We start from the raw sequence: 26,696 nt of genomic DNA, 5'->3' as shown, positions 1-26,696 counted from the left end.
AGGGAGAGAAGGAGCGAGAGAGAGAGGAGAGAAAGGGAGGGAGGGAGTGGAGAGAAGGAGCGAGAGAGAGAGGAGAGAAAGGGAGGGAGGGAGTGGAGAGAGAGAGAGAGAGAGAGAGAGAGGAGAGAGAGAGGAGCGAGAGAGAGAGGAGAGAAAGGGAGGGAGGGAGAGGAGAGAAGGAGCGAGAGAGAGAGGAGAGAAAGGGAGGGAGGGAGTGGAGAGAAGGAGCGAGAGAGAGAGGAGAGAAAGGGAGGGAGGGAGTGGAGAGAAGGAGCGAGAGAGAGAGAGAGAGGAGAGAAAGGGAGCAGAAACAGAGTAGTTATTCAATCATCAATATTTTAGAGTGGTCAAACGGACCCACACTCACTGCACAGAGAGAGAGAGAGAGAGAGAGAGGGGAGTACAGAGAAAAAGGGAGTAGGGGTATAGAAGCAGAGAGGTTGAGAGAAGGTAGGAGTTAGAGAGGGGGAGAATGGGAGAGGAGAGATTTGGAGGTAGAGGTTAGAGAAGGTGAAGGAGGGGAGAGATTGGGAGATTTGGAGGTAGAGGTTAGAGAAGGTGAAGGAGAGGAGAGATTGGGAGATTTGGAGGTAGAGGTTAGAGAAGGTGAAGGAGGGGAGAGATTGGGAGATTTGGAGGTAGAGGTTAGAGAAGGTGAAGGAGAGGAGAGATTGGGAGATTTGGAGGTAGAGGTTAGAGAAGGTGAAGGAGGGGAGAGGAGAGATTGGGAGATTTGGAGGTAGAGGTTAGAGAAGGTGAAGGGGAGGAGAGATTGGGAGATTTGGAGGTGGAGGTTAGAGAAGGTGAAGGAGGGGAGAGATTGGGAGATTTGGAGGTAGAGGTTAGAGAAGGTGAAGGAGAGGAGAGATTGGGAGATTTGGAGGTAGAGGTTAGAGAAGGTGAAGGAGAGGAGAGATTGGGAGATTTGGAGGTAGAGGTTAGAGAAGGTGAAGGAGGGGAGAGACACTGTGCTCCAAGCACGCAAATCTGCACTCCGTTTGTACATATTTTGAAGCATCCATGCAAGCTTCAATGGAATGCACAGAAATATGAAGCAACCACTTAAAAAATTACACAAATGTATCGAAATCAATGGCGGCCATTGTTTGAGCTGAAGCGAGAGAAAATACACTCTGACTTTGGAATGAAATGTTGGCTATTCACATCTCATATATTCCCTGACTACAATGTTTTATCTGATTCATTAACAAATACATGATGTGGTAATTTCTGCATGTTTACCGGCCCACAATAACCACTGCAGTGTGTGTAAATAGCAAGTAAGTCAATAGGGCTAACTGGCTAGCTGCTACTGCTAGCCAGATAGCCTCAAATAATGATTAGCTAGCTAGCTACCCATGAATAATTATTAGCTAGCTAGCTACCCATGAAGAAGTATTAGCTAGCTAGCTACCCATGAAGAATTATTAGCTAGCTAGCTACCCATGAAGAATTATTAGCTAGCTAGCTACCCATGAAGAATTATTAGCTAGCTAGCTACCCATGAAGAATTATTATCTAGCTAGCTACCCATTAATAATTGTTATCTAGCTAGCTACCCATGAATAATTATTTTCTAGCTAGCTACCCATTAATAATTGTTATCTGGCTAGCTACCCATTAATAATTGTTATCTAGCTAGCTACCCATTAATAATTATTATCTAGCTAGCTACCCATGAAGAATTATTATCTAGCTAGCTACCCATGAATAATTATTAGCTAGCTAGCTACCCATGAATAATGATTATCTAGCTAGCTAGCCATGAAGAATTGACATCTACCTTGCATAAAATAGCTTCTGCCTTTTCCACTTGCCTCCTCCATGTTTGTGGTCGTGCTGCAATCAGTTGGTTGTAAGTTTGGATGGAGCAGCTATTCACATATATTTTTGATAACTGCATATGTCACACAACTCCTCAATTTCTATTCATAATATCATATATAAATATAATACCTTTTTTTATCCATAAAGAATAGTTTTTATTAATCAGTATATTTGAGTTTAACCATTACATTTGTTGTAATATTTGTTCTGGGGGAAAAAACTGAAATTGTAACCAGCGTTGTTTGGCTTGTTGAAGAAAGGGCGATACTTTAAACAAAATGTCCTTTTCAATTAGTAGGAAATGAGAAGTTGTAATCTGTATGAAGGCAAAAAGGACATTTTTGAACAAAGGATACGTCTTTCTTAATGATCTACTGGAGAACAATTTGGGGTTTAAGTATAACTTATGCATGAGTGAAGCTTCAAGTGAGCGGTTTAAAGCTTTAATAGTTAACTTCTTGCTCCTACTTGAGACGCAGATGTCTAAAGTAGACACCTGGAAATGCAAATGTACTCGTTAACCTCACTGAGCTCGAGCTGTTTTGCAAGGAGGAATGGGAAAACATTTCAGTCTCTCGATGTGCAAAACTGATAGAGACATACCCCTAGCGACTTACAGCTGTAATCGCAGCAAAAGGTGGCGCTACAAAGTATTAATTAAGGGGGCTGAATAATTTTGCACGCCCAATTTTTCAGTTTTTGATTTGTTAAAAAAGTTTGAAATATCCAATAAATGTCGTTCCACTTCATGATTGTGTCCCACTTGTTGTTGATTCTCCACAAAAAAATACAGTTTTATATCTTTATGTTTGAAGCCTGAAATGTGGCAAAAGGTCGCAAAGTTCAAGGGGGCCGAATACTTTCGCAAGGCACTGTAATTGAAGAATCCATAGACTCTAACCACTTCTGGGAAAATTGGAAAACACTAAACAAACAACAACACGAAGAATGATCTATCCAAAATGGAGATGTATGGGTAAACCACTTCTCCAATCTTTTTGGCTCTATAACAAAGAATAAAGAGCAAAAATATGTACATGATCAAATACAAATCTTAGAATAAACTATTAAAGACTACCAGAACCCACTGGATTCTCCAATTACATTGAATGAGTTACAGGACAAAATAAAACCCTCCAACCCAAAAAGGCCTGTGGTGTTGATGGTATCTTCAATGAAATGATCAAATATACAGACAACAAATTCCAATTGGCTATACTAAAACTCTTTAACATCATCCTTAGCTCTGGCATCTTCCCCAATATTTGGAAACAAGGACTGATCACCCCAATCCACAAAAGTGGAGACAAATTTGACCCCAATCACTACCGTGGAATATGCGTCAACAGTAACCTTGGGAAAATCCTCTGCATTATCATTAACAGCAGACTTGTACATTTCCTCAATGAAAACAATGTACTGAGAAAATGTCAAATTGGCTTTCTACCAAATTACCGTACAACAGACCATGTATTCACCCTGCACACCCTAATTGACAACCAAACAAAACAAAACAAAGGCTAAGTCTTCTCATGCTTTGTTGATTTCAAAAAAGCCTTCGACTCAATCTGGCATGAGGGTCTGCTATACAAACTGATGGAAAGTGGTGTTGGGGGTAAAACATACGACATTATAAAATCCATGTAAACAAACAACAAGTGTGCGGTTAAAATTGGCAAAAACACACAGCCTCACCCTACTAGAATCCGAAGTCAAATGTCTGCTATTTGCTGATGATCTGGTGCTTCTGTCACCAACCAAGGAGGGCCTACAGCAGTACCTAGATCTTCTGCACAGATTCTGTCAGACCTGGGCCCTAACAGTAAATCTCAGTAAGACCTAAATAATGGTGTTCCAAAAAAGGTCCAGTCACCAGGACCACAAATACAAATTCCATCTAGAAACTGTTGCCCTAGAGCACACAAAAAACTGTACATACCTTGGCCTAAACATCAGCGCCACAGGTAACTTCCACAAAGCTGTGAACGATCTGAGAGAAAAGGAACATAAATTTCAACATACCAATTAGGATTTGGCTAAAAATACTTGAATCAGTGACAGAACCCATTGTCCTTTATGGTTGTGAGGTCTGGGGTCCGCTCATCAAGACTTCACAAAATGGGACAAACACCAAATTGAGACTCTGCACGCAGAATTCTGCAAAAATATCCTCCCTCCGTGTACAACGTAAAACACCAAATAATGCATGCAGAGCAGAATTAGGCCGATACCCACTAATGATCAAAATCCAGAAAAGAGCCGTTAAATTCTATAACCACCTAAAAGGAAGTGATTCCCAAACCTTCCATAACAAAGCCATCACCTTCAGAGAGATTAACCTGGAGAAGAGTCCCCTAAGCAAGCTGGTCCTGTGGCTCTGTTCACAAACACAAACACACCCTACAGAGCCCCAGGACAACAGCACAATTAGACCCAACCAAATCATGAGAAAACAAAAAGATAATTACTTGACACATTGGAAAGTATTAACAAAAAAACAGAGCAAACTAGAATGCTATTTGGCCCTAAACAGGGAGTACACAGCGGCAGAATACCTGACCACTGTGACTGACCCAAAATTAAGGAAAGCTTTGGCTATGTACAGACTCAGTGAGCATAGCCTTGCTATTGAGAAAGGCCGCCGTAGGCAGACTTGGCTCTCAAGAGAAGACAGACTATGTGCTCACTGCGCACAAAATGAGGTGGAAACTGAGCTGCACTTCCTAACCTCCTGCCCAATGTATGACCATATTAGAGAGACATATTTCCCTCAGATTACACAGATCCACAAAGAATTCGAAAACAAATCCACTTTTGATAAACTCCCATATCTACTGGGTGAAATTCCACAGTGTGCCATCACAGCAGCAATATTTGTGACCTGTTGCCACGAGACAAGGGCAACCAGTGAAGAACACACACCATTGTAAATACAACCCATATTTATGCTTATTTATTTTATCTTGTGTCCTTTAACCATTTGTACATTGTTAAAACACTGTAAAAATACAATATGACATTTGTAATGTCTTTATTGTTTTGAAACTTCTGTATGTGTAATGTTTACTGTTAATTTTATTGTTTATTTCACTTTATATATTCACTTCATATATTATCTACCTCACTTGCTTTGGCAATGTTAACACATGTTTCCCATGCCAATAAAGCCCTTGAATTGAATTGAATTGAATTGAGAGAGAGATGGAGAGAGACAGAGAGAGAGAGGGAGATGGAGAGAGACAGAGAGAGAGAGGGAGATGGAGAGAGACAGAGAGAGAGAGGGAGATGGAGAGAGACAGAGAGAGAGAGGGAGATGGAGAGAGACAGAGAGAGAGAGAGAGCGAGAGAGAGAGAGAGAGAGATGTGTCTGTGTGTAACCCTCATCTACAACACAGATTGAACTGGTTGTGTGTGTGTGTGTGTGTGTGTGTGTGTGTGTGTGTGTGTGTGTGTGTGTGTGTGTGTGTGTGTGTGTGTGTGTGTGTGTGTGTGTGTGTGTGTGTGTGTGTGTGTGTGTGTGACCAGCTTGTTGCTCAGTAGGATACAGGAGATGGAAGCAGATGATTCTTTAATAAGCTGTCCTGCCAACACACACACACACACACACACACACACACACACACACACACACACACATCTATCAACAGAAATACACTCCATGACAACAGGATGTTGGGATAACAAGATGTTGGTAATGACCGGATGTTGGTGATGACAGGAAGTTGGTGATGACAGGCTATTGGTGATAACAGGATGTTGGTGATAACAGGCTATTGGTGATAACAGGATGTTGGTGATGACAGGCTATTGGTGATAACAGGATGTTGGGATAACAAGATGTTGGTGATGACCGGATGTTGGTGATGACAGGATGTTGGTGATGACAGGCTATTGGTGATAACAGAATGTTGGTGATAACAGGCTATTGGTGATAACAGAATGTTGGTGAAAACAGGCTCTTGGTGATAACAGGATGTTGGTGATGACAGGATGTTGGTGATTACAGGATGTTGGTGATAACAGGATGTTGGTGAAAACAGGCTCTTGGTGATAACAGGATGTTGGTGATGACAGGATGTTGGTGATGACCGGATGTTGGTGATGACAGGATGTTGGTGATAACAGGATGTTGGTGATAACAGGATGTTGGTGATGACAGGAAGTTGGTGATGACAGGAAGTTGGTGATAACAGGATGTTGGTGATGACAGGAGGTTGGTGATAACAGGCTATTGGTGATAACAGGATGTTGGTGATAACAGGATGTTGGGATAACAAGATGTTGGTGATGACCGGATGTTGGTGATGACAGGATGTTGGTGATAACAGGATGTTGGTAATGACAGGATGTTGGTGATGACAGGATTTTGGTGATGACAGGAAGTTGGTGATGACAGGAAGTTGGTGATAACAGGATGTTGGTGATAACAGGATGTTGGTGGAACCAGGCTCTTGTTGATGACAGGGTGTTGGTGATAACAGGCTGTTGGTGATGACAGGGTGTTGGTGATGACAGGCTGTTGGTGATGACAGGATGTTGGTGATGACAGTATGTTGGTGATGACAGGATGTTGGTGATAACAGGATGTTGGTGGCACCAGGCTCGTGGTGATAACAGGATGTTGGGATAACAAGATGTTGGTGATGACCGGATGTTGGTGATGACAGGATGTTGGTGATAACAGGATGTTGGTAATGACAGGATGTTGGTGATGACAGGATTTTGGTGATGACAGGAAGTTGGTGATGACAGGAAGTTGGTGATAACAGGATGTTGGTGATAACAGGATGTTGGTGATGACAGGGTGTTGGTGATAACAGGATGTTGGTGATAACAGGATGTTGGGATAACAAGATGTTGGTGATGACCGGATGTTGGTGATGACAGGATGTTGGTGATAACAGGATGTTGGTAATGACAGGATGTTGGTGATGACAGGATTTTGGTGATGACAGGAAGTTGGTGATGACAGGAAGTTGGTGATAACAGGATGTTGGTGATAACAGGATGTTTGTGGAACCAGGCTCTTGTTGATGACAGGGTGTTGGTGATAACAGGCTGTTGGTGATAACAGGATGTTGGTGATGACAGGATGTTGGTGATGACAGTATGTTGGTGATGACAGGATGTTGGTGATAACAGGATGTTGGTGGCACCAGGCTCGTGGTGATAACAGGATGTTGGTGATAACAGGATGTTGGTGATGACAGGATGTTGGTGATGACAGGCTCTTGGTGATAACAGGATGTTGGTGGCACAAGGCACTTGGTGATGACAGGAGCGGAATCAGTGGAAGGGTAACAAATACATCAAACACATGGTTTCCATGGTTTCCAGGTGTTTGATGCCATTTCATTTGCGATGTTCCGGCCATTATTATGAGCCATCCTCCCCTCACCATCCTCCTGTGGTTGACAAATTAGTGGATTCGTCTATTTCAGCCACACCCTTTGCTGACAGGTGTTTAAACTCGAGCACACAGCCATGCAATCTCCATAGACAAACATTGGCAGTAGAATGGCTTTACTGAAGAGCTCAGGGACTTTCAACTTGTCATCGTCATAGGATGCCACCTTTCCAACAAGTCAGTTTGTTAAATTTTTGCCCTGCTAGAGCTGCCCCGGTCAACTGTAAGTGCTGTTATTGTTAAGTGGAAATGTCTAGGAGCAACAACGGCTCAGATGCAAAGTGGTAGGCCACACAAGCTGACAGAACGAGACCGCAGAGTGCTGAAGCGCTTAAAAATGGTCTGTTCTCGGTTGCAACACTCACTACCGAGTTTCAAACTTCCTCTGGAAGCCACGTCAGCACAATAACTGTTCGTCGTGAGCTTCATGAAATGGGTTTCCATGGCCGAGCAGCTGTACACAAGCCTAAGGTCACCATGCGCAATGCCAAGCGTTGGCTGGAGTGGTGGAAAGCTCGCCACCATTGGACTGGAGCAGTGGAAACACGTCTGAAGTGATGAATCATGCGAGACCATATGGCATCAGTCCCATGGACTAATCTGGGTTTGGAGGATGCCAGGAGAACGCTACCTGCCCCAATGTGTATAGTGCCAACTGTAAAGTTTGGTGGAGGAGGAATAATGGTGTGGGGCTGTTTTTTTTATGGTTTGGGCCCCTTAGTTGCAGTGAAGGGAAATCTTAACGCTACAGCACACAATGACATGCTTGAAAATTCTGTGCTCCCAACTTGGCAGCACTTTGGGGAAGGCCCGTTCCTGTTTCAGTAGGACAACACCCCCCCTGCACAAAACGAGGTCCAAATGTCAGGTTCGGTGTGGAAGAATTTGATTGGCCTGCAAAGAGCCCTGACCGCAACCTCATCGAACACCTTTGGGATGAATTGGAACGCAGACTGCGAGTCAGGCCTAATCGCACAACATCAGTGCCTGACCTCACTGATGCTCTTGGCTGAATCGGAGCAAGTCCCTGCAGCAATGTTCCAACATCTAGTGGAAAGGCTTCCCAGAAGAGTGGAGGCTGTTATAGCAGCAATGTTCCAACATCTAGTGGAAAGCCTTCCCAGAAGAGTGGAGGCTGTTATAGCAGCAATGTTCCAACATCTAGTGGAAAGCCTTCCCAGAAGAGTGGATGCTGTTATAGCAGCAATGTTCCAACATCTAGTGGAAAGGCTTCCCAGAAGTGTGGATGCTGTTATAGCAGCAATGTTCCAACATCTAGTGGAAAACCTTCCCAGAAGAGTGGAGGCTGTTATAGCAGCAATGTTCCAACATCTAGTGGAAAGCCCTCCCAGAAGAGTGGAGGCTGTCAAGGCAGCAAATGGGGGATCAACTCCATATTAATACACATGAGGTTTGAATGAGATGTTTGACGAGCATCTGTCCACATACTTTTAGCCATGTGTATTTGTGTGTGTGTGTGTTTGTGTGTGTGTGTGTGTGTGTGTGTGTGTGTGTGTGTGTGTGTGTGTGTGTGTGTGTGTGTGTGTGTGTGTGTGTGTGTGTGTGTGTGTGTGTGTGTGTGTGTGTGTGTGTGTGTGTGTGTGTGTGTGTGTGTGGTAACTGAATATGTTTAATATAAGACATAGGTGACACCAGGATCCTTCTAGGCAGAGTTGCAAAGAAAAAGCCAGACTGGCCAAAAAAAAGTAAAGATGAAGAAAAAGAACACAGAGGAACTCATCCCGGAGTCGTCTCTCCACTGTTGACATTGAGACTGGTGTTTTTTTGGTTACTATTTAATGAAGCTCCTAGTTGAGGATTTGTGAGACGTCTGCTTCTCAAACTAGACACTGTAATGTACTTGTCCTCTTAATCAGTTGTGCACCGGGGCCTCCCACTCCTCTTTCTATTCTGGTTAGAGCCAGTTTGCGATGTTATTTAAAGGGAGTAGTACAGAGCGTTGCACGAGATCTTCAGTTTCTTGGCAATTTCTCGCATGGAATAGCCTTCATTTCCCAGAACAAGAATAGACTGACGAGTTTCAGAAGAAAGTTATTTTTTTCTGGCCATTTTGAGTTTGTAATCGAACCCACAAATGCTGATGCTCCAGATACTCAACTAGTCTAAAGAAGGCCAGTTCTATTGCTTCTTTAATCAGAACAACAGTTTTCAGCTGTGCTAACATAATTGCAAAAGGTTTTTCTAATGATTAAATAGCCTTTTAAAATGATAAACTTGTATTAGCTAACACAACGTGCCATTGGAACACAGGAGTGATGGTTGCTGATAATGGGCCTCTGTACGCCTATGTAGATGTTCCATTAAAAATCTGCCGTTTCCAGCTACAATAGTCACTTACAAGATTAACAATGTCTACACTGTATTTCTGATCAATGTGATGTTATTTTAGTGGACAAAAAAAAGAAGGACATTTCTAAGTGACCCAAACTTTTGAATGGTAGTCTATATCAGGAGACAGAGGGAGAGATATAGTGAATATATATATATATATTCTATCAGGAGAGAGGGATGGAGGGAGATATATATAGTCTGTGATATATATATATATATATATATATATATATATATATATATATATATATATATATATTCTAACTGGAAAGAGAGAGGAGAGGTGAGGTAGGGGAGGGAGATATGGAGTGGAGGGAAAACAGACAGACAGGCATGCAAACAGACATAGAGACAGAGAGACAGAGAAACAGACAGAGAAGGAGAGAGAGACAGCCAGACAGAGAGATAGGCAGACAGACAGACAGACAGACAGACAGACAGGTAGGCAGTCAGACAGGTAGGTAGGCAGACAGACAGGTAGGTAGGTAGGCAGACATACATACATACATACATACATACATACATACATACATACATATAGATAGATAGTCAGACAGCCAGACAGTCAGAGACAAACAGAGATACTGTCAGAGAGACAGTCAGACTGTCAGACAGAGAAAGGGAGAGTACTGCCCCCAGGTGGGGTTTACCAGCATTGCACAGTGAAGGGACTGTGTGTGTGTGTGTGTGTGTGTGTGTGTGTGTGTGTGTGTGTGTGTGTGTGTGTGTGTGTGTGTGTGTGTGTGTGTGTGTGTGTGTGTGTGTGTGTGTGTGTGTGTGTGTGCACTAATCAACGCTGGCTTCCATCCCTCATTCCAGGTCCATGAAGCAGTATTAAAGAGGGGAGGAGAGGAAATGAAGGGAGTGAACAGGATATGGATCTTCTGTCCCTTCTGACCTTGGAGTCATTACATTATGATGACACACACACACACATTCACACACGCCCTATCAACGAATCCTGCTGGGGAGCGAGCGAGAGGCCTTCTTCCATCCATCAGCAGGCCCAGAGAGAAGCCTGGAGCTAGATTTACACTCTCCCCAGAATGAGGCATCAACACTGGGGCAGTCCTCTGCATGCTGAGGCAGTCTCTGCGGGGAGGGGGAATGGACTACGCCAACCTACAAAGGTTGTCAGAGATAGACATGGTGGTGGGCGGGGAGAGATAGAAAGAGGCACTCCCATAACTCCCCCTGTTCTGCACATGCCCCCTCCTCCTCCCTTTACCCCTCTCCCCCTCCCCTTCTCCCCCTCTTTCCCTCTCCCTCTATCCCTGTCTCACCCCCTCCCTTTCCCTCTCCCCCTGTGCCCTTCTCCCCCTGTCCCCCACTCCCCCTCCCTCTCACCCTGTCCGCCACTCCCCCTCCCTCTCACCCTGTCCCCCACTCCCCCACCCTCTCACCCTGCCCCCCTCTCCCTCTCCCCAGCTACATACCCACACACCCACGCAGACACATAAAGACAACCAAACAGGTGTGTGGTTCCCACCACTTCTAGTTTAGACCAGGTAGTGCAGCCTTGGTTAGGGGCTATAAGCCAGACAGACAGGTGTGTGGTTCCCACCACGTCTAGTTTAGACCAGGTAGTGCAGCCTTGGTTAGGGGCTATAAGCCAGACAGACAGGTGTGTGGTTCCCACCACATCTAGTTTAGACCAGGTAGTGCAGCCTTGGTTAGGGGCTATAAGACAGACAGACACACAGCACAGTCCACCACTACCCACTCTTCAGGATGAAGGTATGACTTATCTATTAACACTGATATGATATGTACCATATCCATGCAAAGTAAGTGGATAATTCAAAACATTTTATTCTACCGTTTTAATAGTCTGAATGTTATGTGAGGTTACGTGTGGATCTAAAGTTGTCTGAATGTTATGTGAGGTTATGTGTGGATCTAAAGTTGTCTGAATGTTATGTGAGGTTATGTGTGGATCTAAAGTTATCTGAATGTTATGTGTGGATCTAAAGTTGTCTGACTGTTATGTGAGGTTATGTGTGGATCTAAAGTTGTCTGAATGTTATGTGAGGTTATGTGTGGATCTAAAGTTATCTGAATGTTATGTGTGGATCTAAAGTTGTCTGACTGTTATGTGTGGATCTAAAGTTGTCTGAATGTTATGTGAGGTTATGTGTGGGTCTAAAGTTGTCTGAATGTTATGTGAGGTTATGTGTGGATCTAAAGTTATCTGAATGTTATGTGAGGTTATGTGTGGATCTAAAGTTATCTGAATGTTATGTGTTGATCTAAAGTTGTCTGAATGTTATGTGAGGTTACGTGTGGATCTAAAGTTATCTGAATGTTATGTGAGGTTATGTGTGGGTCTAAAGTTATCTGAATGTTATGTGAGGTTATGTGTGGATCTAAAGTTGTCTGAATGTTACGTGAGGTTATGTGTGGATCTAAAGTTATCTGAATGTTATGTGAGGTTATGTGTGGATCTAAAGTTATCTGAATGTTATGTGTTGATCTAAAGTTGTCTGAATGTTATGTGAGGTTATGTGTGGATCTAAAGTTATCTGAATGTTATGTGAGGTTATGTGTGGATCTAAAGTTATCTGAATGTTATGTGTTGATCTAAAGTTGTCTGAATGTTATGTGAGGTTATGTGTGGATCTAAAGTTATCTGAATGTTATGTGAGGTTATGTGTGGGTCTAAAGTTATCTGAATGTTATGTGTGGTTATGTGTGGATCTAAAGTTGTCTGAATGTTATGTGAGGTTATGTGTGTATCTAAAGTTGTCTGAATGTTATGTGAGGTTATGTGTTGATCTAAAGTTGTGTGAATGTTATGTGAGGTTACGTGTGGATCTAAAGTTATCTGAATGTTATGTGAGGTTATGTGTGGGTCTAAAGTTATCTGAATGTTATGTGTGGTTATGTGTGGATCTAAAGTTGTCTGAATGTTATGTGAGGTTATGTGTGTATCTAAAGTTGTCTGAATGTTATGTGAGGTTATGTGTTGATCTAAAGTTGTCTGAATGTTATGTGAGGTTACGTGTGGATCTAAAGTTATCTGAATGTTATGTGAGGTTATGTGTGGGTCTAAAGTTATCTGAATGTTATGTGAGGTTATGTGTGGATCTAAAGTTGTCTGAATGTTACGTGAGGTTATGTGTGGATCTAAAGTTATCTGAATGTTATGTGAGGTTATGTGTGGATCTAAAGTTATCTGAATGTTATGTGTTGATCTAAAGTTGTCTGAATGTTATGTGAGGTTATGTGTGGATCTAAAGTTATCTGAATGTTATGTGAGGTTATGTGTGGATCTAAAGTTATCTGAATGTTATGTGTTGATCTAAAGTTGTCTGAATGTTATGTGAGGTTATGTGTGGATCTAAAGTTATCTGAATGTTATGTGAGGTTATGTGTGGGTCTAAAGTTATCTGAATGTTATGTGTGGTTATGTGTGGATCTAAAGTTGTCTGAATGTTATGTGAGGTTATGTGTGTATCTAAAGTTGTCTGAATGTTATGTGAGGTTATGTGTTGATCTAAAGTTGTGTGAATGTTATGTGAGGTTATGTGTGTATGTATCTCTACTCTGGGTTGTTTTGCTGCATGTACTACACTGACAACATTGAACAGTAAAGTAAATGTTGTTTTAATGTTTTTTAAAATGTTGTTTGAATGTTGTGTGAATGTTTTCCCTGTCCCTGTCTCCCAGGTCTTTTTGCTCCTGTCTCTGCTGGCTCCTGTAGCCGTCCTCTCTCAGGTCTACCTCCCTCAGAACTGTGATGACATCTATCAATATGACAACACCAAACCCAGTGGGGTGTACACCATCTACCCTGGGGGTCCCACCACCCCCTTGCATGTCTACTGTGACATGAACACGGATGGAGGGAGGTGGACTGTGAGTAGAGACCTTTATAGATCATCTGTGATGTTTGTGATGTGTCGGTGGTGCAAAACGTATGATAATGACATCTCTCTCCCCGCTCTCTGTCTCCCTCCTCTTTCTCTTTCCCCCGTGTCTCTCTCCCCCCTCTCTGTCTCCCTCCTCTTTCTCTTTCCCCCGTGTCTCTCTCCCCGCTCTCTGTCTCCCTCCTCTTTCTCTTTCCCCCGTGTCTCTCTCCCTTCCCTTACCTCTGTTCCTACTTCCCCCTCCCCCTCTCTTCCCTCGCTGTCCTTCTCCCCCTTATCTCTTCTCTCTCGATCTCTCTCTCATCCTCTCCCTGCCCTCTCTCTCTGCCCTCGCTCTCTCTCTGCCCTCTCTCTCTGCCCTCTCTCTCTCTGCCCTCTCTCTCTCTGCCCTCTCTCTCTGCCCTCTCTCTCCTCTCAGGTGTTCCAAAGGAGAATGGATGGAACAGAGAACTTTTACAGACCCTGGGCACACTACAAATCTGGCTTTGGTAATGTGGCTGGAGAGTACTGGCTGGGTGAGTCCTCCTCAGATCTGAGAAAACCAAATGAGAAGAAGTTAGGGGAAGGGGTTAGGAGCTAGGGGAAGGGGTTAGGAGCTATGGGAAGGGGTTAGGAGCTAGAGGAAGGAGCTAGGAGCTAGAGGAAGGAGCTAGGGGAAGGGGCTAGTAGCTAGAGGAAGGAGCTAGGGGAAGGGGCTAGTAGCTAGATGAAGGGGCTAGGAGCTAGAAGAAGGCGCTAGGGGAAGGGGCTAGGATCTAGAGGAAGGGGCTAGGAACTAGAGAAGGGGGTTAGGAGCTAGGGGAAGGGGAAGGGGCTAGGAACTAGAGGAAGGGGCTAGCAGCTAGAGGAAGGAGCTAGGGGAAGGGGCTAGGAGCTAGAGGAAGGGGCTAGGAACTAGAGAAGGGGGTTAGGAGCTAGGGGAAGGGGTTAGGAGCTATGGGAAGGGGTTAGGAGCTAGAGGAAGGAGCTAGGAGCTAGAGGAAGGAGCTAGGGGAAGGGGCTAGTAGCTAGAGGAAGGAGCTAGGGGAAGGGGCTAGTAGCTAGATGAAGGGGCTAGGAGCTAGAAGAAGGCGCTAGGGGAAGGGGCTAGGATCTAGAGGAAGGGGCTAGGAACTAGAGAAGGGGGTTAGGAGCTAGGGGAAGGGGAAGGGGCTAGGAACTAGAGGAAGGGGCTAGCAGCTAGAGGAAGGAGCTAGGGGAAGGGGCTAGGAGCTAGAGGAAGGGGCTAGGAACTAGAGAAGGGGGTTAGGAGCTAGGGGAAGGGGTTAGGAGCTATGGGAAGGGGTTAGGAGCTAGAGGAAGGAGCTAGGAGCTAGAGGAAGGAGCTAGGGGAAGGGGCTAGGAGCTAGAGGAAGGGGCTAGGAACTAGAGAAGGGGGTTAGGAGCTAGGGGAAGGGGTTAGGAGCTATGGGAAGGGGTTAGGAGCTAGAGGAAGGGGCTAGGATCTAGAGGAAGGGGCTAGGAACTAGAGAAGGGGGTTAGGAGCTAGGGGAAGGAGAAGGGGCTAGGAACTAGAGGAAGGAGCTAGGAGCTAGAGGAAGGAGCTAGGGGAAGGGGCTAGGATCTAGAGGAAGGGGCTAGGAGCTAGAGGAAGGGGCTAGGAACTAGAGAAGGGGGTTAGGAGCTAGGGGAAGGGGCTAAGAGCTAAAGGAAAGGGCTAAGAGCTAGAGGACGGGGCTAGGGGAAGGGGAGGGGGCTAAGAGCTAGAGGAAGGGGCTAGGAGCTAGAGGAAGGGGCTAAGAGCTAGAGGACGGGGCTAGGGAAAGGGGAGGGGGCTAGGAGCTAGAGGAAGGGGCTAGGAGCTAGAGGAAGGGGCTAAGAGCTAGAGGACGGGGCTAGGGGAAGGGGAGGGGGCTAAGAGCTAGAGGAAGGGGCTAGGAGCTAGAGGAAGGGGCTAGGGGAAGGGGAGGGGGCTAAGAGCTAGAGGACGGGGCTAGGGGAAGGGGAAGGGGCTAAGAGCTAGAGGAAGGGGCTAGGGGAAGGGGAAGGGGCTAAGAGCTTGAGGAAGGGGCTAGGGGAAGGGGAAGGGGCTAAGAGCTAGAGGAAGGGGCTAGGGGAAGGGGAGGGGGCTAAGAGCTAGAGGAAGGGGCTAGGGGAAGGGGAAGGGGCTAAGAGCTTGAGGAAGGGGCTAGGAGCTAGAGGAAGGGGCTAGGGGAAGGGGAGGGGGCTAAGAGCTAGAGGACGGGGCTAGGGGAAGGGGAAGGGGCTAAGAGCTAGAGGAAGGGGCTAGGAGAAGGGGAGGGGGCTAAGAGCTAGAGGAAGGGGCTAGGGGAAGGGGAAGGGGCTAAGAGCTTGAGGAAGGGGCTAGGAGCTAGAGGAAGGGGCTAGGGGAAGGGGAATGGGCTAAGAGCTAGAGGACGGGGCTAGGAGCTAGAGGAAGGGGCTAGGGGAAGGGGAATGGGCTAAGAGCTAGAGGAAGGGGCTAGGAGCATGGGCTAAGAGCTAAAGGAAGGGGCTAAGAGCTAGGGGAAGGAGCTAAGAGCTAGGGGAAGGGTATAAGAGCTAGAGGAAGGAGCTAGGAGCTAGAGGAAGGGGCTAGGAGCTAGGGGAAGGGGCTAAGAGCTAGAGGAAGGAGCTAGGAGCTAGAGGAAGGGGCTAGGAGCTAGGGGAAGGGGCTAAGAGCTAGAGGAAGGGGCTAGGAGCAGGGGCTAAGAGCTAAAGGAAGGGGCTAAGAGCTAGGGGAAGGAGCTAAGAGCTAGGGGAAGGGGATAAGAGCTAGAGGAAGGAGCTAGGAGCTAGAGGAAGGGGCTAGGAGCTAGGGCAAGGGGCTAAGAGCTAGAGGAAGGGGCTATGAGCTAGAGGAATGGGCTAAGAGCTAGAGGAAGGGGCTAGGAGCTAGTGAAAGGGGCTAAGAGCTAGAGGAAGGGTGTCTAGGAGCTAGAGGAAGGGGCTAGGAGCTAGGGGAAGGGGCTAAGAGCTAGAGGAAGGGGCTAGGAGCTAGGGGAAGGGGCTAAGAGCTAGAGGAAAGGGCTAAGAGCTAGAGGAAGGGGCTAGAGGAAGGGGCTAGGAGCTAGGAGAAGGGGCTAAGAGCTAGAGGAAAGGGCTAAGAGCTAGGGGAAGGAGCTAGAGGAAGGGGCTAGGAGCTAGGAGAAGGGGCTAAGAGCTAGAGGAAAGGGCTAAGAGCTAGGGGAAGGGGCTAAGAGCTAGAGGAAAGGGCTAAGAGCTAGGGGAAGGGGCTAAGAGCTAGAGGAAAGGGGATAGGAGGTAAGGAAAGGAGCTAGGAGCTGAAATGTAACAGGACCTTTATGCTTTCTGTTCTTGTCAGGTCTGGACAACATCTTCCTCCTGACGATGAGGAAGAAGAATGAGCTGAGAGTGGACATGGAGGACTTTGAGGGAGGGAAAGTTTATGCTAAATACACGTCCTTCTCCATTGATCCTGAGAACTACGGATACACACTGAGACTGGGCACTTATGTAGACGGAGGGGCAGGTGAGTTCTTCTTCTTCTTCAGCTTTAACATCATCACCATCGTCTATGGTGTCACATCATAACTCTTCCCCTGTGTGTGTTTAGTTCCTACGGGTTGTTGGAAATGTGAACTATTTCCAACAACCCGTTGGAACTAAACACACACACACAGGGGAAGAGTTATGATGTGACACCATAGACGATGGTGACATCAGATGTTCTAGCTCCCGAAATGTGAACTATTTCCAACAACCCGTAGGAACTAAACACACACACAGGGGAAGAGTTATGATGTGACACCATAGACGATGGTGACATCAGATGTTCTAGCTTCCGCCACAAAGTTTAGAGTGAAGAGTTCAGTCTTAAAGGAAAACTCAACCCAAAAAACTATATTTTGGTATTTGTACTTTAAAATACAGAAATCCCTGTAAAAAAAAAAATGCATATATTTTGAAAGTTACATATCTTGAAAACCTGATTTAGTGATCATTTTGGTTGAGATAATGCCAAGAGTGTGCAAAGCTGTCATCAAGTCAAAGGGTGGCTACTTTGAAGACTCTCAAATATATTTTGATTTGTTGAAGACTTTTTTGGTTCCTACATGATTCCATATGTGTTATTTCATAGTTTTGATGTCTCCACTATTATTCTACAATGTAGAAAATAGTACAAATTTAAGAAAAACCCTGGAATGAGTAGGTGTGTCCAAACTGTTGACTGGTTCTGAACACATTTGCATAAATCTAGTCAGGTGTATTTTGTAGCTTTTGGCAAATGTGTTCTAATGATCTAAAGTCATGCTGTTGCTACTTCCTGTAAACACACAGTCCAGTTCACAGGGAATGATGGCAGAGCCTACTTCCTGTAAACACACAGTCCAGTTCACAGGGAATGAAGGCAGACCCTACTTCCTGTAAACACACAGTCCAGTTCACAGGGAATGATGGCAGACCCTACTTCCTGTAAACACACAGTCCAGTTCACAAGGAATGATGGCAGAGCCTACTTCCTGTAAACACACATTCCAGTTCACAGGGAATGATGGCAGACCCTATTTCCTGTAAACACACAGTCCAGTTCACAGGGCATGATGGCAGAGCCTACTTCCTGTAAACACACATTCCAGTTCACAGGGAATGATGGCAGACCCTACTTCCTGTAAACACACTGTCCAGTTCACAGGGCATGATGGCAGACCCTACTTCCTGTAAACACCAAGTCCAGTTCACAGGGAATGATGGCAGACCCTACTTCCTGTAAACACACAGTCCAGTTCACAGGGAATGATGGCAGACCGTACTTCCTGTAAACACACAGTCCAGTTCACAGGGAATGATGGCAGACCCTACTTCCTGTAAACACACAGTCCAGTTCACAGGGCATGATGGCAGACCCTACTTCCTGTAAACACACTGTCCAGTTCACAGGGAATGATGGCAGACCCTACTTAACCAGGTTACTGTGCTCTGTCTGTTGGTTTAACCAGGTTACTGTGCTCTGTCTGTTGGTTTAACCAGGTCACTGTTCTCTGTCTGTTGGTTTAACCAGGTTACTGTGCTCTGTCTGTTGGTTTAACCAGGTTACTGTTCTCTGTCTGTTGGTTTAACCAGGTTACTGTGCTCTGTCTCTTGGTTTAACCAGGTTACTGTTCTCTGTCTGTTGGTTTAACCAGGTTACTGTGCTCTGTCTGTTGGTTTAACCAGGTTACTGTTCTCTGTCTGTTGGTTTAACCAGGTTACTGTGCTCTGTCTGTTGGTTTAACCAGGTTACTGTTCTCTGTCTGTTGGTTTAACCAGGTTACTGTGCTCTGTCTCTTGGTTTAACCAGGTTACTGTTCTCTGTCTGTTGGTTTAACCAGGTTACTGTGCTCTGTCTGTTGGTTTAACCAGGTTACTGTGCTCTGTCTGTTGGTTCCTGGTTTAACCAGGTTACTGTACTCTGTCTGTTGGTTTAACCAGGTTACCGTACTCTGTCTGTTGGTTTAACCAGGTTAGTGTACTCTGTCTGTTGGATTAACCAGGTTACTGTGCTCTGTCTGTTGGTACTTTTTTTAGCTCTGTTTTTTTGGTTGATTCTCAGGGGACTCCTTGTCGTTCAGCAACGGCATGAAGTTCAGCACCTACGACAATGATCAAGATACCTGGGGAGACCACTGTGCCAGGCGCCACCTGGGTGGATTCTGGTACGGTGACTGTACGCATGCTAACCCTAACTCCCTGTACGCCCCACATCCGGAAACATCTTTCACTTCTGTGTCTGTTTTTTGGCAGCACTGGAAAGGGGTAGACTACTCTCTGAAAAGCATTTCCTTTAAGATCAGGGCTGTCTCTGATGCTGTGGCTGTCCAGGAGCAGGAGTAACATAACTGACTCTATCAGTCCTGACCTAATGTCACCATCTCTAAATGAATGTGGAGGAGGGGGCACCAGAGCTAGCCAGACAGACACTAACACCTAGAGAATAATACGGTCACTACATCATCACTGTAACACTAACACCTAGAGAACAATATGGTCACTGCATTATCACGATTACACTAACACCTACAGAACAATATGGCCACTACATTATCACTATCATTATCATCTTGGATGTTAAAGTAGTGTTTCATGTTATGACAGCACAATGGGCTCTCTATCTCTTATATGGTCACTATATCATCACTATTATTATCATCTTGGATGTTAAAGTAGTGTTTCATGTTATAGCAGCACGATGGGCTCTCTTTCTCTTGATTCCACTGTTACTTGACTCAAATAATAACTAAAGCATTTCAAAGACAAATTCACTGCATTCTGTCTTTATTTACTGTATTTATTTATTTATTATAATCAATCAGATTGGATGGCTGAATGTGTCAAAGTCAAGGTTGTAACATGATCTTAGAGTTTTCATTGCAAAATGGTTGTGTGAATCCAATATTATCATCTTCATCATCATCATATTCACCATCATCATCATCATTTTCATCATCATCATCAACAGATTCATTTCCATCATCAGATTCATCCTAATCAACAGATTCAGATTCATATTCATCATCATCATCATCAGATTCATCATCATCATGTTCATCATCATATTCATCATCATCATCATCATATTCATCATCATCATCATCATATTCATCATCATCATCATATTCACCATCATCATATTAATCATCATCATCATCATATTCATCATCATCATCATCATAATCATCATCATATTCATCATCATCATCATCATTATCATCATATTCATCATCATCATCACCATCATCATCATCATATTCATCATTATCATCATCATCATATTCATCATCATCATATTCATCATCATCATCATATTCACCATCATCATATTCATCATCATCATCATCATCATATTCATCATCATCATCATCATAATCATCATCATATTCATCATCATCATCATTATCATCATATTCATCATCATCATCACCATCATCATCATCATCACCATCATTATCATCATATTCATCATCATCATCATCATAATCATCATCATATTCATCATCATATTCATCATCATCATCATCATATTCATCATCACCATCATCATCATCATCACCATCATTATCATCATATTCATCATCATCATCATCATATTCATCATCATATTCATCATCATCATCATTATCATCATATTCATCATCATATTCATCATCATATTCATCATCATTATCATCATATTCATCATCATATTCATCATCATCATAATTATCATCATATTCATCATCATATTCATCATCATCATCATCATCACATTCATCATCACCATATTCATCATTATTATCATCATCATCATCATCATCATCATATTCATCATCATTATCATCATATTCATCATCACCATATTCATCATCATTATCATCATATTCATCATCATCATCATCATATTCATCATCACCATATTCATCATCATATTCATCATTACCATCATCATATTCATCATCATCATAATTATCATCAAATTCATCATCATATTCATCATCATCATCATCATATTCATCACCATCATCATATTCATATTCATCATCATCATCATCATATTCATCATCATCATATTCATCATCATCATCATCATATTCATCATCACCATCATCATATTCATCATCACCATCATCATCATCATCACCATCATTATCATCATATTCATCATCATCATCATCATATTCATCATCATCATATTCATCATCATCATAATTATCATCATATTCATCATCATATTCATCATCATCATCATCATATTCATCATCATATTCATCATCATTATCATCATATTCATCATCACCATATTCATCATCATTATCATCATATTCATCACCATCACCATATTCATCATCATATTCATCATCACCATATTCATCATCATATTCATCATTACCATCATCATATTCATCACCATCATCATATTCATATTCATCATCATCATCATCATATTCATCATCATCATATTCATCATCATCATAATTATCATCATATTCATCATCATATTCATCATCATCATCATCATATTCATCATCATATTCATCATAATTATCATCATATTCATCATCATCATATTCATCATCATATTCATCATCATATTCATCATCATATTCATCATCATATTCATCATCATCATATTCATCATCATATTCATCATCATATTCATCATCATATTCATCATCATTATCATCATATTCATCATCATCATCATCATATTCATCATCATATTCATCATCATATTCATCATCATTATCATCATATTCATCACCATCATCATATTCATCAAAAAGCCACAGTTAACCCCAAAATATTCTTCGGGTTCTTCGAGGATCCATTAAAAGGTTTTTTTTTAAGGGGTTTTTCAAAGAACCCCTTTTAATGGATCCCCGAAGAACCTTTTGAAGAACCTTTTGAAGAACCTTTTGAAGAACGTTTTGAAGAATGTTTTCGGGTAAATTTTTTAACAACCTCCCCTCCCCTATTATTATTATTTTAGTGGCAAACTTTGCCATCAATGTCTGGCATTCTCTGGATTTATGGTGCTTTCAAGACAACTGAAGAAAAAAAACAAGGTTGAATCATGACGTCAGTGATCTTCAGGTCATATCCCTAGAAAGAGGCCCGAGTTCCAAATTTACAATTCCGATTTGGATGAAAGTTTTCCGTAGCTCGTTTTTCCCGAGTTCCCAGTTGTCTTGAACTCACTAAAGTCAGATTTTGTAGTTCTGAGATAACAGTTGTTTTGAGCGTGGCACAAATCATGCTTCATTGACAGCATGGCCAATGGTGAATGTTTATTATTTTAAACTAGGAAAAGAGACCATTAATCTTAGACTTGGGACCACACAGCCACTCCACTGAATAGCAGGCTAATGATTGCTTTGCAATGCTTGCAGTTAGCCACTGATTCCTTCCAAACCACTCATTGTTGAATTTGCGATTTCCAACTTGTTGTGTAATGTTTATGTCCAATGGCCGATGAGCACCGACACGTTTTATCTATAATTTCTCTTAATTATTTATCTTCATATGACAAGGATTAAAAAGGATTTGCCAGTAGATTGTTGACTTGATACATGATGATGACTGCTAGCTAAGACTTTGAAAGTATGATGTTGACATGATCAGTCCAATCAAAGCTACGGTAGATATAACGTGACTTAACGGCATTTTATCTGTGGCCAATGACCTTGAGCCTTCTTGGATGTCCACTTCTAATGTAACTATGGCAGCACCCAAGGGGCTTGAATTTTCGTGCTCTACCTTTATGACTTGCCGGTGACCTAGTGTCCCCATGAATGACAGGACAATGAGCCAATCAAGGCGCAACGCTCCATATTTTCTGCTGGCTCGCCCCACCACCACAGAAAGCACTGAGCTAGGCTGAAACACCTGCATTTTGGAGCTGCCTTACTCAAGAAAACAAAAAAGAGATAATGTCTGTATGTGGCTTTATTAACTTAATTATATATCTATTTTTTTACATTGTTTGCAAACTGATCTGTGACCCGTATTAATGTCAAAATAACATGCAAAACAAGAAAGCTTTTTTTTTTTCCCTAAAGATCTGGGGCTCAAAACACAACAGGTTGACACTGCACGACGGGTTGCCACTGCATGACGGGTTGCCACTGCCACTGCACGACGGGTTGCCACTGCACGACGGGTTGCCACTGCACGACGGGTTGCCACTGCACGACGGGTTGCCACTGCCACTGCACGACGGGTTGCCACTGCACGACGGGTTGCCACTGCACGACGGGTTGCCACTGCCACTGCACGACGGGTTGCCACTGCACGACGGGTTGCCACTGCCACTGCACGACGGGTTGCCACTGCCACTGCACGACGGGTTGCCACTGCACTACGGGTTGCCACTGCACAACGGGTTGCCACTGCCACTGCACGACGGGTTGCCACTGCCACTGCACGATGGGTTGCCACTGCACGACGGGTTGCCACTGCACGACGGGTTGCCACTGCACGATGGGTTGCCACTGCACGATGGGTTGCCACTGCACAACGGGTTGCCACTGCACAACGGGTTGCCACTGCACAACGGGTTGCCACTGCACGACGGGTTGCCACTGCACAACGGGTTGCCACTGCAATTGACATACCTTTGCATGCCTCCTTGTCTGTTTACCTGCAGACAGAGACACACAAGTGAGCAGTTCAGTCATCTCCACCCAATACAGCTAGCCTTCAACATACTCTTATAGCCTTCAACATACTCTAATAGTCTTCAACATACTCTAATAGTCTTCAACATACTCTTATAGCCTTCAACATACTCTTATAGCCTTCAACATACTCTTATAGCCTTCAACATACTCTAATAGTCTTCAACATACTCTAATAGTCTTCAACATACTCTTATAGTCTTCAACATACTATTGTAGCCTTCAACATACACTTATAGCCTTCAACATACTCCAATAGCCTTCAACATACTCTTATAGCCTTCAACATACTCTTATAGCCTTCAACATACTCCAATAGCCTTCAACATACTCTTATAGCCTTCAACATGCTCTTATAGCCTTCAACATACTCTTATAGCCTTCAACATATTCTAATAGCCTTCAACATACTATTATAGCCTTCAACATACTCTAATAGTCTTCAACGTACTCTTATAGCCTTCAACATACTCTCATAGCCTTCAACATATTCTAATAGCCTTCAACATACTCTTATAGCCTTCAACATACTCTTATAGCCTTCAACATATTATTATAGCCTTCAACATACTCTTATAGCCTTCAACATACTCTTATAGCCTTCAACATACTCTTATAGCCTACATATTCTTATAGCCTTCAACATACTCTTATAGCCTTCAACATACTCTTATAGCCTTCAACATACTCGTATAGCCCTCAACATACTCTTATAGCCTTCAACATATTCTTGTAGCCTACATATTCTTACCTCTTTGTTGATTGATATCCATTGAATTGTGTCTATATTCTGGTTTTTAGAAAGTTTTTACACAAATATGAAATGATAGATGGTATCATCATAAAACAACATCAATGTAGATCATACAAGGGACAAACCTTCAATTGAGGAGATCTGCACCTGCTGTCCTTTGAAATTCAAATCCAAATGTTGGGCAGTTAGGTTCAGTTGGACAGTTAGGTTCAGTTGGGCAGTTAGGTTCAGTTGGACAGTTAGGTTCAGTTGGACAGTTAGGTTCAGTTGGGCAGTTAGGTTCAGTTGGACAGTTAGGTTCAGTTGGGCAGTTAGGTTCAGTTGGACAGTTAGGTTCAGTTGGGCAGTTAGGTTCAGTTGGGCAGGTAGGTTCAGTTGGGCAGTTAGGTTCAGTTAGGCAGTTAGGTTCAGTTGGGCAGTTAGGTTCAGTTGGGCAGTTAGGTTCAGTTGGGCAGTTAGGTTCAGTTGGACAGTTAGGTTCAGTTGGACAGTTAGGTTCAGTTGGACAGTTAGGTTCAGTTGGACAGTTAGGTTCAGTTGGACAGTTAGGTTCAGTTGGGGAGTTAGGTTCAGTTGGACAGTTAGGTTCAGTTCGGGAGTTAGGTTCCTTCAAGAACCCCCACCAACTAAGCAGGTTCCTCGATGAACCCCATCTCCTGGGGTTAGGGTTAGAATAACCTTTTGGGGGGCATTTTCAGTGTCAAGAACCCTAAGGTTCTTCAAAGAACTTTGAGGATCTTAGAATAACCCTTGTTGAACCCCTACTTTTTTTAGAGTGGACATTAGTTTATACTGGATTAAGTGTACATTTTCGTTAACTGTAATTTCGTTTGTTATTTTTAAGTCTTGGTTCCAATAGTTTATATTATTTTCTCAGAGATTGTCAGTTGGATAGGCTCTCGGCAAGGTTGTTGTATATCTTACCTATTGTATGAATATCTTTGTCTGACTCAGATAAGATTTATCCAGGTTTTTATGTACATTTCATTAAGAATGATAAAAAAAGAGAGAGGCTTTCCATTAAACTGTAATATGAAATGTTATATTAGATTGTAAATAAAACGTGCACATTACTGCTTTAGTTTTCTATGAAGGGGAAATAATACTGTAATAAAGGTTGAAGAATAAAATGAAGATAATTCTTATGAACTATTGAGGGATATGTGTGGGCTTCAGTTGCAGTGATAAACTGGGGTATGTAATACCAGAAACAACCACTTCCTGTCAGACTTGAGCCGTAAACCGGTGTGCTGTAGATCCTGTCTGGAAAACAGGTAAAACGGGAGAGAGGCGGGGCCGCAGCACACCTACTGATGTTGACCGCCTCGGTGTCCACTATTTAACACACCCAAAAAGTCAACGTGGGCTATATCATTACAAATTCATGAAAACAAATATTTGTATAAGGTCAGTAGTGTGGTTAAGGTTAGTTTTAAAATCATATTTAAGGAAGAGGAATTGTAAAAATAATCGGGGTTTATGACTGGTAGCTGGTAACGACCAAGTTCTCTGGGCTTTCTAAAAGTGTGGCCAACGGGCAAATGGTTTAGTCCTCTTGAGATTCTCATAACAGGAATGGTTATCGTTTTTATCGTAATCATAGGCTCGTCGTCGTGGTATTGATTTTAACAGTAATGGTAGATTAGTTGCTTATTATTGTAATGGTTGTAGTAATGAATGAATGCATGTAGCTAACATGAAAATAAATCATTTTACAGCCTACTACTCACTCAGATTTCCTAGATTGGTTAGGCAAAAGTAGCACGTTACACAAAGGTAAATAAGCAACATTTAAGATGTAACATTAAAATGTATACATGTGTTTCCCATTTTGGTATAAACCTTGACACTTCAAAGAATGAACCTCGGCTCCTTTAAGACCAGGCGAAACATTCGCGACATGAAATCTGGAAAGACTGGTGACGAACCCTCCCACCCTCTCTTGTCTTGCGACCAAAACTAGTTTCAAGACGACGGGGCGAAAATATTTTTATTTCCCTTGAAGGAACGGATGATTGAGGCGTCAACTTCCCGACATTTCCTCCGACATCTCCCCTCTCTAGACAAAAGTTTGTGGATCCTCCAAGAGTTTGGGAAATAAAGATTGATAGAAAGCCTCCTTTTTTTCTGTAGGTGGGAACTTTGAAAACATGGATTGGGGGACGGATCTTTGGGTAAGGACATATGCACTAGCTACAGTAACCTTAGCTACACAATAACAGCACATTCCCTGGAGAAGGTGATTGTTTTTGCTGTCTCAAAAATAATACATGCCTTTGACATTGTTGTCAACTGTTAACTCTAACAAAGTTGATGACAACTCACGGCAAGTAGACTAAATTAGCTTGTAGCTTGAGGGCGGCTGTTATTTCGCAATGTTGCATACCTTGACC

At 43.2% G+C, this 26,696-nt stretch overlaps 2 protein-coding genes across 5 annotated transcripts in view; both read left to right on the top strand.

Annotated features, from left to right (window-relative positions):
• The first annotated feature begins 11,200 nt into the window (after nucleotides 1–11,200).
• LOC118940254 (microfibril-associated glycoprotein 4-like) lies at nucleotides 11,201–19,654 on the top strand. The gene is made up of 5 exons (XM_036948797.2): nucleotides 11,201–11,323; nucleotides 13,256–13,444; nucleotides 13,874–13,970; nucleotides 16,721–16,888; nucleotides 18,950–19,654. Exons 1-5 carry the CDS (start codon nucleotides 11,318–11,320, stop codon nucleotides 19,228–19,230), a joined length of 741 nt encoding a protein of 246 aa, XP_036804692.2. The 5' UTR covers nucleotides 11,201–11,317; the 3' UTR covers nucleotides 19,231–19,654.
• A 6,563-nt stretch (nucleotides 19,655–26,217) lies between these two features.
• trip10b (thyroid hormone receptor interactor 10b) overlaps nucleotides 26,218–26,696 on the top strand; it is a 50,239-nt gene continuing 49,760 nt past the window's right edge. For 2 of the 4 annotated variants that reach the window (XM_090195085.1, XM_090195086.1), the window contains exon 1: nucleotides 26,218–26,477. In XM_090195085.1, coding sequence (XP_090051211.1) covers nucleotides 26,454–26,477 — 24 coding nt within the window. In that variant the 5' untranslated portion in view covers nucleotides 26,218–26,453. The remainder of the gene's footprint in view (nucleotides 26,478–26,696) is intronic. The other 2 variants (XM_090195088.1, XM_090195087.1) reach the window with 1 other exon arrangement.

Source organism: Oncorhynchus mykiss, chromosome 13, assembly GCF_057628025.1.
Source record: "Oncorhynchus mykiss isolate SJ-2025 chromosome 13, ASM5762802v1, whole genome shotgun sequence".
Classification (NCBI taxonomy): domain Eukaryota; kingdom Metazoa; phylum Chordata; class Actinopteri; order Salmoniformes; family Salmonidae; genus Oncorhynchus; species Oncorhynchus mykiss.
Note: the sequence above shows the minus strand (reverse complement) of the source record. Positions and strands in the feature narration are given on the sequence as shown.